This window comes from Mastigoproctus giganteus, chromosome 7 (assembly GCF_048544385.1).
Source record: "Mastigoproctus giganteus isolate SK-2022 chromosome 7, ASM4854438v1, whole genome shotgun sequence".
Classification (NCBI taxonomy): Eukaryota; Metazoa; Arthropoda; class Arachnida; order Uropygi; family Thelyphonidae; genus Mastigoproctus; species Mastigoproctus giganteus.
In genome coordinates this window covers 98662814-98679581 of record NC_143581.1, presented here as the reverse complement: position 1 = coordinate 98679581, position 16768 = coordinate 98662814, and the positions used below count along the sequence as shown (strand labels likewise).

The 16768-nt window shown below is 38.3% G+C and overlaps 1 protein-coding gene across 1 annotated transcript in view; it reads right to left on the bottom strand.

Moving 5' to 3' along the window:
• Agps (alkyldihydroxyacetonephosphate synthase) overlaps positions 1-16768 on the bottom strand; it is a 467281-nt gene that overhangs the window by 411867 nt on the left and 38646 nt on the right. The window contains exon 2 of the mRNA XM_090377792.1: positions 13370-13462. Coding sequence (XP_090233918.1) covers positions 13370-13462 — 93 coding nt within the window. The remainder of the gene's footprint in view (positions 1-13369; positions 13463-16768) is intronic.

Sequence of the window (16768 nt, the reverse complement as noted above, 5' to 3'; positions counted from 1 at the left end):
GTGGTTAACGTTTTATTGTACTGATTGACCAAATTGGTAAAAAGTGCCAGGTCTACCTCAAGATAACTGGAGGTATCAGATATAATTGAACCTAACTTATTTATACATAATCAGTTTTATTGAGTATTATAACTGTATCATCTTTATCAGCTGTGAATAATAATATCTTTATTTTCCTGAAGTTCACGTAAAGCTGAACTTTCATGACTATTCAACTTAGAAAGTCGCGTTTCTTTTATGTTATTCACCACTTGGATAACTTGTTGAATAAATAAATCTTTTTGTTGGATATTTCAAAGTGCAAATTCAACGTCTATTATGAACAGATTTTTTAGATATGTAGTTTGCGAGGTGGTAAATTATAATTTAATCCTTTGGATAAAAGTAAAATCTGGTCCTGCGATAGCTGATATGAGAAAAGATTTGTAACCTGTTGATATGTAGTAATGTTGCACGTTGGAGGATGCGGTATTCAAGAACTTGCAGCAGCAGCATTTTGATTGTGCGTTAGCATGTTATACGGATGTGGGGGGGGGGGGATTCCATCCAGCTCTTATTCACTTGGTCCTCCAAAGCTCGCAAAAATGTGATTGAACACGTATGAACCTATCCTGATACCCCCGATAATGTATTCAATTTTTTAATGTGTCTGTTTTTCTATTTCTGTGGCCAGTGATTCATGACACAAATCAATGGAGTTCTTCAATACAGACCAATCTTTTGAGCGTAGATAGATTTTTTATTTGTCGCGAAGTTTCCTAACATGGGAAATTTAATTTCATTCATTAGAATACAGAGATTTGAAGCCAAGTTAACTATACTGCGCAAGGTAGCAAGTGCCAATTTTTTTTTTTATGAAAACCCCAAACACGAGAGGGATTAGAACCTATAGCACTTAGTACTGTGCATGTGTTGGAGGTTGAGAAGCGGTAAGAAGATATTTGTTGACATTAGACTTCAACTTCTGTAGACTATAATTTTCAGAAAATACGTATGAAAGAAGGTTGTTCCAGAAAATGGTAGTTGAATGAATAAATGGGGAAGATGAAAAATTGATCCTATAAATTTGAAGTTGTACAGAAAATGGATGTTAGCTGGTGGTGGCACGTCTTCGGAATGTTTTGAAAGAGAGAGAGGGGGGAGGGAAATTATAGAAGCCAATTCAGAAGAATAGTATTCATGGAAGTATCTGTAGGGCATGCAGCAGAAACAGTACATCTATGAGACAGAGTGTGGAGAGAGAGACTGTTATAGATGGAATCTAGAAGCCTGAGAGAAGTATTTGTGGCACCGCCCCAGATATGGGAACAATATTCCATGGTAGGATGGATTTGCGATTTGTACAGAGTGAACAGCTGTTTGGAAGAAAAGACAAGAGTGAAAGAGAAAACCAGGTTTTTTAGATGCAGAGGAAGCAATATTTAGAATGTACTTGTGCCAAGAGAGATTAGAAGTCAGTGCAATCCCCAAAAGAGATATATCATCTTGTCTAGAAATCGGAGTGTCACCAAAGGTAAGTATAGGAGCAGAAGAATTCTATTAGCATTAGTAAAGGCACATGATTAAAGAAAGCAAGCTTATATAACATCAGCTAAAAAAAAAAAAACCTTCTCATTTCACCCATCTACTTACTCCGAATGTTTGTCTAGTTATAGCTCGAATCTATTTAAATTATCAACTTCTACAACGACAGATGGAAGTTTGTTCCAGCAATCAACCACTCTGTCTAAAGGAAAAATTCCGCACATTTACCCTAAAACTGTCTTTCCTCAAATTGAATTTATGCCCTCTCAGCCAATTATTCTGAGCAGGAGAGGTCCCATCACCATTGAGCATGCTCAAACCATTCGAGGGTTTATACACCTCAATAAAATCACCTCGCAGGTGCCTAGTCTCCAGATACTGTAAAAAGCAAAACTTAAGCCTTTCTTCTTAAGAACAACACTTTGTTCCATTCACAAATCTTGTTGCCCTTCTCTGTACTCATTCCAACAGCTCTACATCCTTCTTAAAATGAGGCCTTCAGACGTGTATACAGTACTCATGGTGTGGCCTGATGACCATTGTCTCATACTAGGGGATAATCACCTTATCCCGGCTAGAAACATTCCTGTATATCACTGACAAGACATTATGAGCTGCTCTTGCAGACCGTCTGCACTGATCATAAAACTTCATATTTGCCTGCACAATTACCCCCAGGTCCTTTTAATTTTACCATTGTCAGTGTAGCACACATCTGGTGAATATGGGCTTGGCAAACCCATGGTACTAAGCTGGATATCATCATTATTCTCTTTCTTGCTTTCTTGGCGATTCCCTTCTACTTCTGACACTCTCTCTCTCTCTCTCTCAGGGTAATGCGGGAATTTTTTTTTTGGCTGGTGCAGCATAAGCCTCAGGCTTCCTTGCACAATAAGGCTAATAATAATAATAGTACCACACAGTTCATACATTACTCTGGGGTTACTGCTTCCCATATGCAGTACTTTACATTTGTCAATGTTAAACTTCAGTTGCCACCTCTCAGCACATCTGCTCAACTTTTCTAGATCCTGTTGCAGAAGCATACTGTCATTAGTGTCATTAACAACCCTGTCGACCATCGTACTGTCTACAAATTTGGACATTAAGCCTGAGATACCATCATCTATATCATTAATAAATTGAAAACAACAATGGACCCAACACTGAACTCTGGGGGGGGGACTACACTATTAATATTAGTGCAAGAAGAGCAATGTACATTGATTACCACCCTTTGTCTTCTTCCACTCAACCATCCCTTTTTCCATAGCAGCAATTTGCCTCCAATGCCACACTGCTCCAATTTGCGCAGCAGTCTTCCATGTGCAACAGTTTCAAAAGCCTTTCTAAGATCCAAATATATGATATCAAAATTATTCTTTGCATCCCGTTCCTTTGTGATCACATCATAGTATCTTGTCAAACTGGTCAGACAAGACTTCCCCTTAGCAAATCCATGCTGTGTCCAAGCTATAACTGAAGACTTGTCTAGATGATCCTGCAGTGCTTTTTTAAACAGAGCCTCCATAAATTTCCCTGGAACAGAAGTAAACTAACAGATTTGTAATTGCTTGTGTCACCCTTTGATCCTCCTTTGTGAATTGGGGTCATATTTGCACATCTCCAAACCATCGGTACCTCCCGTGAGTCCAAGGAAGCTCTCATAATTATGGCTAAGGTTTGCTTACTTCCTTTGAATGTGCCTCCTTTAATATAACTGGATAAATCCCATCCACCCATCTGATTTTGACAGAGGTGTGAGCAGAGATGCGGCTAATAGCTTTGGCAAGAGATCAGAATGCTCGACTACCATTAGGGCAAGAAGCAAGTTTTCAACTCTTAGCCTGTTCAAAATCTAGTTTGGACTGATTAATAACTACTTTACAATCGTTGCGAGCTTTGGTGTAGGCAGAAAATGAAACTGAAGAACTGGAAACAAGCCAATTACGATATGCAACGTTCTTCTCTTGAACAGCCTTAGCACATTTAATGGAAAACCAAGGTTTAGATAAAGGATGAGATTTTAAGGTGGAATGTGGAATAAAGGATTCCATTCCTACAAGAATAATTTCACTGACACGATCTGAGCAAACATCGACATCAGAAGTTTTGAAACAGTAATCCAACCAAGGAAAAGAAGAAAAGAAATCTCGCAGGTCATCCCATTTTGCATTCTTGTAATGCTAAACAACACGTGGTTGGGAATAGCCATGAGATAAAGGCTCCTTTGGAGAAGAGACAATCACCAAGTTTTGATCTGAGATGCCTAAAGGACCTCTCACTTCAACTGGGTACGTAGACGGGTTGTTTGTGAGAAAAAGATCAAGCGTGTTGGCTGTATGGTTAGGATTGTCCGCTATTCTGGTAGGTAAATGAACCATCTGTGTGAGGTCATTAGCAATTACAAAAGCCTCAGCATCTCGGCCAGCTGGGTCTGTGTGACTAGAAAATGGATGCCAGCTGGAGTTGTGAACATTAAAATCACCAAGAAAAATTACCTCACTTTTAAGAAAGTTGGACTGGAGACAGTAAAGTTGCAAAGAGAGGAAGCCACAGAGGTCCAAGTGATTAGGGGAGCTGGGAGAATGGTAGAGACAACAGATGAATTTGATAGAATGAGGTAGACAGATTTTAAGCTAAAGAAGATCGAAAAGAGATGATTCTAAATTACCAAGTCTCTAACAGGAAATATACAGGAATGGACATATGCACAGTTTCTTTAAGCCCAAAATTTCATGATTCAAATTTATCCTGGCAAACTTCAGAACGATGTTGTTTTTAAGGCAATATCTTAGGAAAGAGACCGAGTACCTTAGTGTTAATCTAATGTAATTTTGCACCAAGCTGTTCAAAAAAATCACCCATAATTGTGTGTATCAATAGGTTATGCCTGGAGAGGAAAGAAGGAAGTGAATGACATAGTTAACAAGAGTTTAAAATATGAATTTGATAGTATGAACCAGAGCTATGATGCTCAATACGTTCTACGTTGGTTTAAATGTTTGTAAAAGAATAAGAGAAGTTTATCTCAATATGAACATAAGAACACTTCCATATGACACTCTCCAGAAATTAAAACAAAAAACATTAATGCAAAATTATTAAAATAAATGAAAAACAATTAAAAAATAATTACAAAAAGTTTAACGTAATGAAAAACGATTTGCCTTCCTGATGCTGACAACATTTTTCGACTGTATATCATGATCATAGGCATAAAAATTACCACGTACGTGTGATCACGCATCTTAATACAGATTATTAGTCTTCGTGCATGCGCATCAACGACCACGAATCGGAGATTAGATATGGCCAGTGAACGTTAACAGAATTCTCAAGTTTGTTTGTTTGTTATTTGGTTTTTAGGAGCATTAGCAACTAAGGCCATATTACTCCAGGGATATGCAGTGGTCATTCTCTGACCTTTCTGCATTCTCCGTATTTGGTGGTCACGGGCTCGAACCCCGGTCTAATCAAGAAGCGTGTGCTACGCACTGCTACTCCTGCCCACCTGGCTATGGAGGCGCCAGAATTCTCACGTAATTTAATTTCAACAATTTCTGAAATTAATAGTTTTGTATACTAAGTTCGACACTGAGTATTTTGGCCTCATTGAATAAAAATGTGTTTTTCATTACAAGCATGAAAGGCTAATTTTGACACTGCTGAACGAGAAGCACAAACTAAGGATGTGTGCTATTTAACCTGAAAATTCAAAGAAAACTCCGTGGATCCTTGGTAAGACGAGTCACAATTCAATTTAACATCTATCATAAACCAACAAACACCGGTATGCTTCTGCATTATAACAGTTATCACCCGTTCACCTATAAGAGGTCTATTATCTTTAATCACTTTCTCAATACCTATAAATATTCAACAACAGAATCTGCTTTAGACTCAGAAATACAGATATTAACCAGCTGATTCTTAAACAGTGGTTGCCCTTATGACTATAAACCGAATTAGGGTACAAGCTAAGGATAGGATACAAAAATCTACACCAACCAACAATAGTAGCATCAAAAAACACTATTTCTCTGCCGTACGTTGAACAGCAGCACAAACAACGTAACACATTCTTTAAAGATAGCAAATTTAAGATAGTGGCCAGAGCAATACGGAAATTACATGCTGTACTGAACAATTGCTCAGTTTTTCCCCTCTTTTGCAACACAAATGACCTGGTATGCAACATTTCTTGCAATGATTGTAAGTCGTCTTACCGAGGATCCACACAGTTTCCATGAATTTTCAGGTTAAACAGCATGCATCCTCAGTTCATGCTTCTCGTTCAACACATTCAGAATTAGATTTTCATGCAGTTAATGAAAAACATACATTTACGGCCATATCTAATCTCCGATTCTTGGTCTTTTATGCACACAGACTAATAACCTCTATTTAAGATGCAAGCTCACACATATGCAGTAATTTTCATTCCTGTGATCATGACATATGGTCGAATTGTTTTTTAATTGTGCTCAATTGATTTTTTAATTTGTTTTCAATTTATTTTAATCATTTTGTGTTAATTTTTTATTTGTTTTAATTTCTGGAGAGTGTCATATGGAAGTGTTCTACGTATCATATTGAGGTAAATTTTTCTTATTTTTTTAAAAATATTGAAATTAACTCAATGTACTGAGCATCATAGCTCTGGTTTATACTATCAAATTCTATACGAATGTATAATTTATGACATCCCCAGACCACAGCTAACAGCACAGATTGGTCCCCTTCCCAGGGTAGAAGAGCATCTGTTCATCGTAGAAGAGGAAAATTATAAAGCCTTTACAATTTTCACACAGAAAGTATTCAAAATGCACAGAACTAACCAAAGAATGGCAGTTTGGTCCTCCCAGCAATTATACAATAACCAATAATTAAAACTGCCCACATCTCCTACCACACCCAGGCAATGACTTAAAAACTGTAAGGATAACAGTATTCTATGCCCTGACAGAAACCTAATATAACGAAACCGGATTGACCTGAGTATCCCCCCCCCAGGACTACCCTGCTATGTGTTGGAACCTGAGGCCCCACACCAAATAAGTAACCATGTACAGGAGGGAGATGGACAGGCAGCCAGGGAAGCAGATTAGCTGAAAAATATTAATAAGCTAGTAGCAAGGGGATACACTGTAGAATGAATGAATGAATGAGAATGAAAGACAAAATTAATGGGCTGGGCACTGAGCGAAAGAGTGAATTACAAATTATGGTAAAGGTGAGTAAATATCAGTTTTGGTGAATAAAAGAGTGGCCTAGCATGTGGAAAAGAGAGAGTAAATGAGTGTTATGGTGAATCGGAATGAGTGGAAGAGAAAATGTAATTGGCCAAAAGAATACAAAGTTAATAATAACTTACATTACTTTATATATGATAACAAACATTTACTAACAACACAAACACCATCACTACATTCTCCCCTGGCCTGCAAAACTTGCAGCTAGGCATGAACCACAACTGAAGAATAACAGTAAGTTGAAGTGCCCAAAGAGTGCAGTGCAGTGCAGAAAGCAAGGGTCAAACAAATGAAATGAATGCGAGAAGAATGAATGAGAGTAACTGTGTGAGAAAAAGAACACTTAACTGTAACCATAAATGTTACACTCTAACCCTAATTTTAATCTTTTATATTCTTACTTATTTAGCTTAATTATTATGCATTAGTATTTAAATTTACATTATACACTATTGTATCTCCCCCTGGTGTGTGTAAGAAAAATGATAAGGGGGAAAAATAAATAAATAATATATATATATATATATATATATATATATATATATATAAATAATCTAACAAGGAAAAAAAATTATAAAATATTAGAAAAAAGTATAAAAATAGAGTGAAAATGCAGATTATGAATAAGTAAATGTGTTTTGTTCCCACTCTCCACCAGATGAGGAAGAGATTATCCCCCCCCCACTTCACCTGGTGGGTTGCCCCACTGCAAGCTAACATATCCACCTCCAGAGCAGGATGGACAGCAGCTTGACTTTCCTATCGGATTAAACACTTACATGGCCCTGACAACCAGCACTGAAGGAGACATACTGCGGCTCTGCTGCCGACATGCCATTTGATGACCTGAACTGGGTGCTCAAACCTTGTTCCCCTTAAAATTCCATCCCCAGACAGGGGTCTCTGTTTCCTCTCCTCCCTCATACTTTGCCTGGTGGGGCTCATCCCTACTGACCTCTTTGGTCATATATATAGATCTTGCCACTGAAATCCTTGGAAATTAGGTACAGGGGCCTGCCAGAGTACTTAAATAATCTACTGGGTGCCTGACCTGCCTCTTCATGGCAAAGTGTGGGCAATGGTGGGTCCCAATAGGGGCCCATCAGCTAAATAATCAGAGAAACAACAAAACATAACACTACACAACAAACCACCTCCCACACACTTTTTATATCTCTGGCCTCCACAGAGTTCTGTGTCACAAAGAGTACACAGCTTGGAGATTGGGGTAAACCCTGGTGCCATCAGACAACTTACATGCTTTACACTTTACTTTACACTATACCTTTGCTTTCAACTATCTCACACCATATAGATTCTATACTAGTATGCAAAATGGCTGAATCCAGGAAAGCTCTCATTGTGCCCAGGCTGCTTTTGATAGGAAGCATGACCTTACCACCCCTTCTATCTTCCTAAATATGATGTACATACAGTATTAAAACTTTTCATCCCCTGTCTCCAGGTGGCACCACGTTTCTGTAAGCCCTATTATGTTAGCGTTACTTGTCCTAACCAGCAGTTCGAAGTCACTCATTTTATTGAAGACACTTCTGACATTACTGTATAAAAAATTAATACTTAGTGGTCTTGTATAGTTAACTACAATGACATACCCCTTGAAGTTATTTAAGCTTGCTTCCCTGGCATTAGGTGCATACTCATTATAAATGTTTCTGCACTCAGAACATATTGCTAATATGATCTGTTGCAGCAACAAACAAGAACTCTTGTTGTTGATTGTTGGAACAGGCTTCCATCTGTTGTTAAAGAAGTGGATGGTTTGAATAAATTCAAGGAAGAGTTAGACAAATCCTTGGAGGACACAGATAGGTGAACTGTGTAGGGTTTTTTTTTTTTTTTTGACTGATGTTACATAAGCTTGCTTTCTTGCATTATTTGCCACTACTTCTTTATCTTTGCTTTCTTCCCACGTTTATATGGAGTGGGCACCATATCATTTGCCATTACTACTACATTATAAATCTATGAAAGAGGAAGAGATGACATAGCAGTACAAGTTGTAGGCCATGTATGATACATGTCTATCATGTATGATACATGTCTATATAAACTCTAGAAGGAAAGGGATGAATCAGATTGTCCACTGGATATTGATGGTTCAACTGTTGAGGATCCTGCTCAGGTGGCTAACAAATTAAATGAGTATTTTGCATCTACATTCACCCATGAGGAGTTATTCAGGTAGGGGAATGCCAGAAGTGAGTTAAATATATCAGAGATGTGGTGTAACACAGATATAAGGAATGCAGAACTGGAATTTGGGGAGTACAATGTGTACAGGAAGGATAGACAAGATAGGAAAGGAGGAGGGGTTATACTATTAGTTAAGAAACACAAAATCCAAGGAAGTGAAGCCAGTCAACATCTGGACAGTGCAGTTTTTTTTTTAGTTAATTGTTGGCGCATCGGCTTCTGTGGCCATTATGTACCGCACAAGGTTTTTTGCAGTACTTTTATCCAAGCCCGAGGCGGGATTCGAACCTGCAACCTTGGGTTGCCAGGCAGGCACTTTACCCACCCGGCCAGCGGACAGTGCAGTGTCGAGTCAGTTTGGTGTCACGTAAGCATGGGAGATCAAAACTGAGAGTAGGAGTGTGTTATAGGCCTAATGACTCTTATGAGTATAATAAAGAACTGTACAGGGAAATAGAGTGGGCCAGTAAATCACAGAGTCTTATAATGGGGGATTTTAATTTCCCAGATATTGACTGGAATATGTGGGTTGGTCGCTCACACACTAGCAAGGATTTTGTGGATTTATTGGATGATTGTTTTCTACATCAGCTTGTTTGGGAGGCAACTAGAGAGAGTAATACTCTTGATCTGATTATTAGTAGTGATTCTTCGTGCATTAAGAATCTGCAGATAAAGGAATCGCTAGGTGGCAGTGATCACAGTGTGCTGAAGTGGGATTTACTCAAAGGGGTAACTACCATCAGGGGTAAAGGGAAGGGTTTTTGCTTTCGTAAAGGTGACGACGGTGGTCTAATACAGTATTTAAATTCTATACAGTGTGACCAACTGATGATGTTACCAACAGCAAATTCAAAATGGGAAGCATTCAAAGAATTTATGTTGGAAGCTACTAGGCTTTAGATAAACTAAGAAATTTTTTTTTTTTTTTTAGGAGCATTAGCAACTAAGGCCATATTGCTCCGGGATATGTGGTGGTCATTCCCTGACTTTTCTGAATCCTCCGTATTTGGTGGTGACAGGCTTGAACCCCGGTCTAATTAAGAAGCGTGTGCAACGCACTGCTGCTCCTTCCCACCTGGTTACGGAGGTACCGGTCCCAACTAAGAAATATTGTTCAAGGTTTAGACCTAAATGGATGTCAGATGAACTAATGAGACATGTGGCAGAGAAGAAAAATGCATGGGATACATAAATTAATGGGTGACATGGAAGCCTATGATAGATATAAGCTGGTCTGTAACCAAGTCACAAAGGAGATTAGGCAGGCAAAGGCAGATTATGAGAAATCCTTGGCAAAAGATGCAAAGAAAAACAACAAAGAGTTCTTTACCTATAAACTCTAGAAAGAAAGGGATAAATCAGATTGGTCCACTGGATATTGATGATTCAACTGTTGATGATCCTGATCAGGTGGCTAACAAACTAAATGAGTATTTTGCATCTACATTCACCCATGAGGAGTTATTCAGGGAGGGGAATGCCAGAGGTGAGTTAAACTCTGGCAGTGAGCTGGATGATTTTGTAATAACTGAGAGGGAAGTGGAGGAGAAATTGTTGAAGATAAACATAAAAAAGGCACCCGGGGTGGACGGGATCTATCCAGTTATATTAAAGGAGGCAGCAAGGGAAGTAAGAAAACACTTAGCCATAATTATGAGAGCTTCTTTGGACTCAGTGGAGGTACCCGTGGACTGGAGATGGGCAAATGTTACCCCAATTCACAAAGGAGGATCAAAGGGCAACACAAGTAATTATAGACCTGTTAGTTTAGCTTCTGTTCCAGGAAAATCAATGGAGGCACTGGTTAAAAAAGCACTGCAAGATCATCTAGATGAGACTTCAGTTATAGCTCGGACACACCATGGTTTTGTTAAGAGAAAGTCATGCCTGACCAATTTGAATGAATACTATGATGTGGTCACAAAGGTACTGGATGCAGGGAATAACTTTGATATCATATATTTGGATCTTAGAAAAACTTTCGATACTGTTGCGCATGGAAGACTTCTGCACAAATTGGAGCAGTGTGGCATTGGAGGTAAATTGCTGCTATGGATAAAGGGATGGTTGGGTGGTAATCAATGAATCGTGGACTAATGTTATTAGTGGAGTTCCTCAGGGTTCAGTATTGGGTCCATTGCTGTTTTCTGTATTTATAAATGATACTGATGATGGTATATCAAGCTTAATGTCCAAGAAGGCTGGCAGGGTTGTAAAGGACACTAATGACAGTATGCTGCTGCAACAGGATCTAGAAAAGTTGAGCAGATGGGCTAAGAGGTGGAAAATGAAGTTTAACATTGACAAATGTAAAGTACTACATATGGGAAGCAGCAACCCCAGAGTGACGTCTCAACTCTGTGGTACTACACTGACAGTGGTAGAGAACGAAAATGACTTGGGGGTTATTGTGCAGGCAGATATGAAGATTCCTGAGCAGTGCAGACGGTCTGCAAGTGTAGCTCATAGTGTCATGTCAATAATATACAGGAATATTTCTAGCCGGGATTAGGTGGTGATTATTCTCTTGTATAAGGCAATGGTCAGACCACACCTTGAGTACTGTATACAGGTCTGGAGGCCTCATTTCAAGAAGGATGTAGAGATGCTGGATATTGATATTGATGATGGTATATCAAGCTTAATGTCCAAGTTTGCAGACGATACGAAGGTGGGCAGGGTTCTCAAGGACACTACTGACACTATGCTACTGCAACAGGATCTGGAAAGGTTGAGCAGATGGGCTGAGAGGTGGCAAATGTAAAGCACTACATATGGGAAATAGCAACCCCAGAGCAACGTATCAACTCTGTGCTACTACATTGACAGTGGTAGAGAATGAAAGGCACCTGAGGGTGGTTGTGCAGGCAGATATGAAGTTTTCTGAGCAGTGCAGACGGGCTACAAGAGTAGCTCCTGGTGTATTGTCGATGATATATAGGAATATTTCTAGCAGGGATAAGGAGGTGATTATTCTCTTGTATAAGGCAATGGTCAGACCGCACCTTGAGTACTGTATACAGGTCTGGAGGCCTCATTTCAAGAAGGATGTAGAGATGCTGGAACGAGTACAGAGAAGGGCAACAAGATTAGTGAATGGAACAAAGGGGTGCTCTTACGAAGAAAGGCTTACGTTTTGCAAATTACAGTGTCTGGAGACGAGGCACCGGCGAGGTGATCTGATAGAGGTGTATAAAGCCTTGAATGGTTTGAGCATGCTCAATGCTGATGGAATTCTTCCTCTTGCTCAGAATAATCATTTGAGAGGGCATAAATTCAAAATGAGAAAAGACAGAGATGTAGGATTGATGTGCGGAAGTTTGTCTTTAGCCAACGGGTGGTTGGTTGGTGGAACATACGTCCATCCTTTGTTGTGGAAGTTGATAGCCTAAATAAATTTAAGGCTGAGCTGGACAGGTACTTGGAATGAACGGAGGGATGAAATGGGAGCGTGCTTTTTTTTTTTGGCTGATGCTGTATAAGCTTGCTCTCTTGTATCATATGCCTCTGCTAATGCATGAGAAATACTATATGCTGGTCTGTGGTTTCGTGTTTCTATTTAATGTTATCAACATTTTTCTGGAAATTTAAGCATAATTAATAAACTTTATTTCATTAAAACTAATGAGTATTTTTAGTGTAAATAAAACACAATTTCAAACTTTTCAATTATGTAATAATAAAAAAAATTGTAGAACTGAAAGTAATAAACATTAAAGTAATAAAGTAATAAACTGGTAAAAGGGGTACACTAAAAACAAAATTCAAAAAACCATATACTTTTTTCCTAAATATTAAAATCAAAATCTAGGCCCGTCAGGAAACAGGATATCACTCTTGTTACAAAAGCAAGAGGTACTACAGCTGGGTTAAAGAAACTTTTAAGAATTCTTCCAGTCAATGAGGGGATTGTAATCCACACCCAACCAGAGGACTGACAAATGACAAAAAAACCGTAATACTGTCACAGGTGACGTTTCTATTATTAAAATTTAATTTGTTGACCTCTTCCAATATACCTATGGCTTTTAATCTATTTAAAGATTTCTAAATTATCTGCACAATTTTGGTTAAATTACAACAGATTAAATGTTTTTCTTTTTAAATAAAACCAATAATCATGCCACTTCATTACAAAAGAAAATGTTATGCTATATTTTTGTTTAATACCATGCATGAAAGCAGTGATTACATTTATAAAATATGGTATACCATTATAGCAGGACTTTTTTTTAATAACACTGTCAATCACAATATTACAAGACATAAAAAAAACACAGAGAATGAAGCTGACAAATTAAAAATACATAAATCTCATCTGATATATAATACAAATAGAAGCATAATACTATTTTTCAATTAATAATTACCTTTGTCCTGAAAAGCGTATGTTGTTGGTCTTGTTGTCCAAAAAAAATTTTGAATCCTTGTATCCCCAGCCATTCCATTTCAACAGATCCTGCCTACATTATTAAGAAGAACAAAGTGTACCCACACACAAGGTCCAGCATAATGTTTTAGAGAGAATGAAAAAAAATCAATAGGAATAACAATATTTATTAGTTATTACAGAAACTGTTCAAAGTATCCGTCATCACATTTATTACCAGTAGCATCTCACAGCCAAGTTGCAGGTGTGCATTTTTTTTAATTAAATGAAGTTGGCATATAACTCTATAAATTATTTTAATTACAGTAAAACCTTACTAATTCAGATTCCATAATTTGGACTGCCTTTATTATGTATATATTCTGACCCTTTTTTCAGAATTATTTCAAAATTGCTTTGTAAAAGAATTAAAAGAATCAAATGAAAAATTAAATGAACATGAAAATATTAAGGCATGGCTATCTATATAATAATTTGCTTACGCCCCTCCATCTCGAACACTCCTTGACATAAATAACTCAAAGACTAAACAAGCTTTTGACCTGATTCCTTTTGTAATAGGTTTTATTTAGCAGTAAAATTGAGAAAAAAAAATTTCTGAAAATTTTCCAACCAATTTTCAAATCCTGAGAATTGATTTCACTCCCAATGAAACTTGCCATTTACTTTGAAGAGAAGACAATTTCTTAGTTTTCGTCATTACAATAAACAAATCTAAGGGTCAGACTTCCAACAAAGTTGACATTTTTTTGCTCATGGACAACTTCATGTAGCAATTTCTAGAACCACAATTTTTGTGCAATAATTGTAATTTTTTTAAAGGACAATATAGTCATGCATGTAAAAAATTATCAAATTGCATATTTAGCCAAACTCCACCCCACTGACACCTTACCTAGCAGTGAAGGGAGCTGAGGGAAAAGTTTTTGTAATAACCTTGATATTAATGAATACAAAACAGTTCTGGCAAGATATTCGTCATGGTATTCTAGTTATTAATCATCCTATTGAGGATGATTGAAGAGCATTGCAGTGTAAATGTTTGTATTGCAGAAAACAAAGAATCTTGGGGTTTTTTTTCCCAATTCTGACAGAGTAGGCTAAAGAGAAAAGATAGTAACCAATATTAAAAATCATAACAAAAGCGCCATTTGCAATGGGCTTCAAGTTGGAATGAAGTAAAGCAGAGTACAATAGTAAATGTATGGAAGAAACTATTAGACAATGATGTTCTCATTAATTTATTAAATGGTGTCTTGTCAATGATATACAGGAATTTTGCCAGCAGAGATAAGGGGGGGGGGGGTGATTGTCCCTTTGGTTAAGGCAATGGTCAGACCACACCTTGAGTACTGTATACTGGTCTGGAGGCCTCATTTTAGGAAAGATGTAGAGCTACTGGAACGAGTACAGAGAAGGGCGACGAGATTGGTGACTGGAACAAAGGGGATTTGTTACCAAGAAAGGCTTAAGTTCTACAAATTGCAGCTTCTAGAGACTAGTCACCTGTGAGGTGATCTAATTGAAGTGCATAAGGCCTTGAATGGATTGAGTAAGCTCAATGCTAATGGGATTCTACCTCTTGCTCAGATTACTCACCTGAGGGGATATAAATTCAAACTGAGGAAAGAGAATTGTAGAATAGATGTGCAGAAGTTCGCCTTTAGCCAGCAGGTGGTTGATAGCTGGAACAAACTTCCATCTGTTGTAGTGGAGGTCAGCAACTTAAATAAGTTCAAGGCAGAACTAGACAAACATTTGAGTGAATGGATAGGTGAAATGGGAAGGGCGTTTTTTTTTTTTTTTTTTGGTTGATACTATAAGCTTGCTTTCTTGCATCACATGCCCTACTAATACTAATTTAGATTGAATCAGAGACAAGGATGTCAAAATGTGTTGCATAACAGTGGTGAGAAAGTTTAAAGATAAACAATGTGAATAAAAAAACAATCAACATATGTGACAATGCTGAATGTTTTTTCAGCATATGAATTTGCAATGCATGGAAAATCTTGCATATATGTACAAAGGGTACTAGGAAAGTTTTGCAATACAGCTTTGTTTATTTAATTTTTTCAAAATAATTTCCTCTACATTCAATACACCTCTCCATCCTCCGAAACCAATCTTTAAACCAGTTCTGCCAAGTTTCACTAGGTTGTAAAGCACACTCGTTGTCCCAAGCCCATAGAAGGTCCTCATCACTGGAAAACCGCCTCCCTTTTAGCTTCATTTTCACATGCGGGAACAGTGCAAAGTCGCAGGGAGCAAGGTCTTGCTGGACTGTAGGGAGGGTGCTCGAGAAGTTTCAGTCCTGTCGTGGTCAAATATTCGGTGCAGGCTTTGGCGCGGTGAGCTGCAGCATTATCGTGATGGAGGTACCAGGTGTCCATTCTTGACTTTGGCCGCAGGTTCTTCATAGATCCAATGACTTTAGGCAGGCATTGTTCAGTATACCACTTAGCTGTGACTGTCTTCTGCGTGACACGTTCCACAATTCCACTCGATTTGAAAAATACAGCTATCATTTTCTTCTTTACAGATCGGGATTTTCTGACAATTACGGGTGTGTCGTCATCATCAAAGACCCAAACTTTGTTTTGAGCCTTGGTCGGCAGATCGTAATAGTACAGCCAAGTCTCGTCACCTGTCACGATGTTGTTCACATACCGAGATTGTCCCTTATCAAACTTTTTTAACATCTCCCGGCACCAAGTCACACGTCGTGTCATCTGCTCTTCAGTCAGTTGATGCAGCACCCAGAGAGAACAAAGTTTCTTCACGTGCAAATGATCTTGCAGAATCGAACGAATTGCTGGTGCATTTAGGCCCAAAGTATCCTCTATCTGTTGGTAGGTACTCGCCTGTTTTCGTCAAGCATTTTCCTCACAGCAGTAACGTTTTCCTCCATAACTGACGTTCGTGGCCTTCCCGGCCTCTCAGAATCCTCCAGAGTGAAATTTCCCCTTTGGAATTCTCTATACCACCTGAATATCGTTGTACAATGTGGACAATCATCATCTAGTGCAAGAGTCATTTCTTCTAAGCACTGGTCTATGGTTAAACCACGCACGAAATTATACCGCAAAACTGTCCTTATCTCATTTCGTGACCACGATGCCATCGCAAGCACTTTACGCTCTCACTACTAATGAATAACTGAGCCCATCGACTTGGCGCGGCGGCTACTATGCACGTATGAACATGTCTCAACATGCAGCAACAAGCAGCTTCCTGTGATTCATTGTTGCGTCATATTGCAAAACTTTCCTAGTACCCTTTGTATAGTCTTCTGAAATTTTACATCATATTTCTTTGGCATGTTACTGAAGGACCTTGTTAATTACTTTCACACCACACAAGTATGATGAAATGCTGT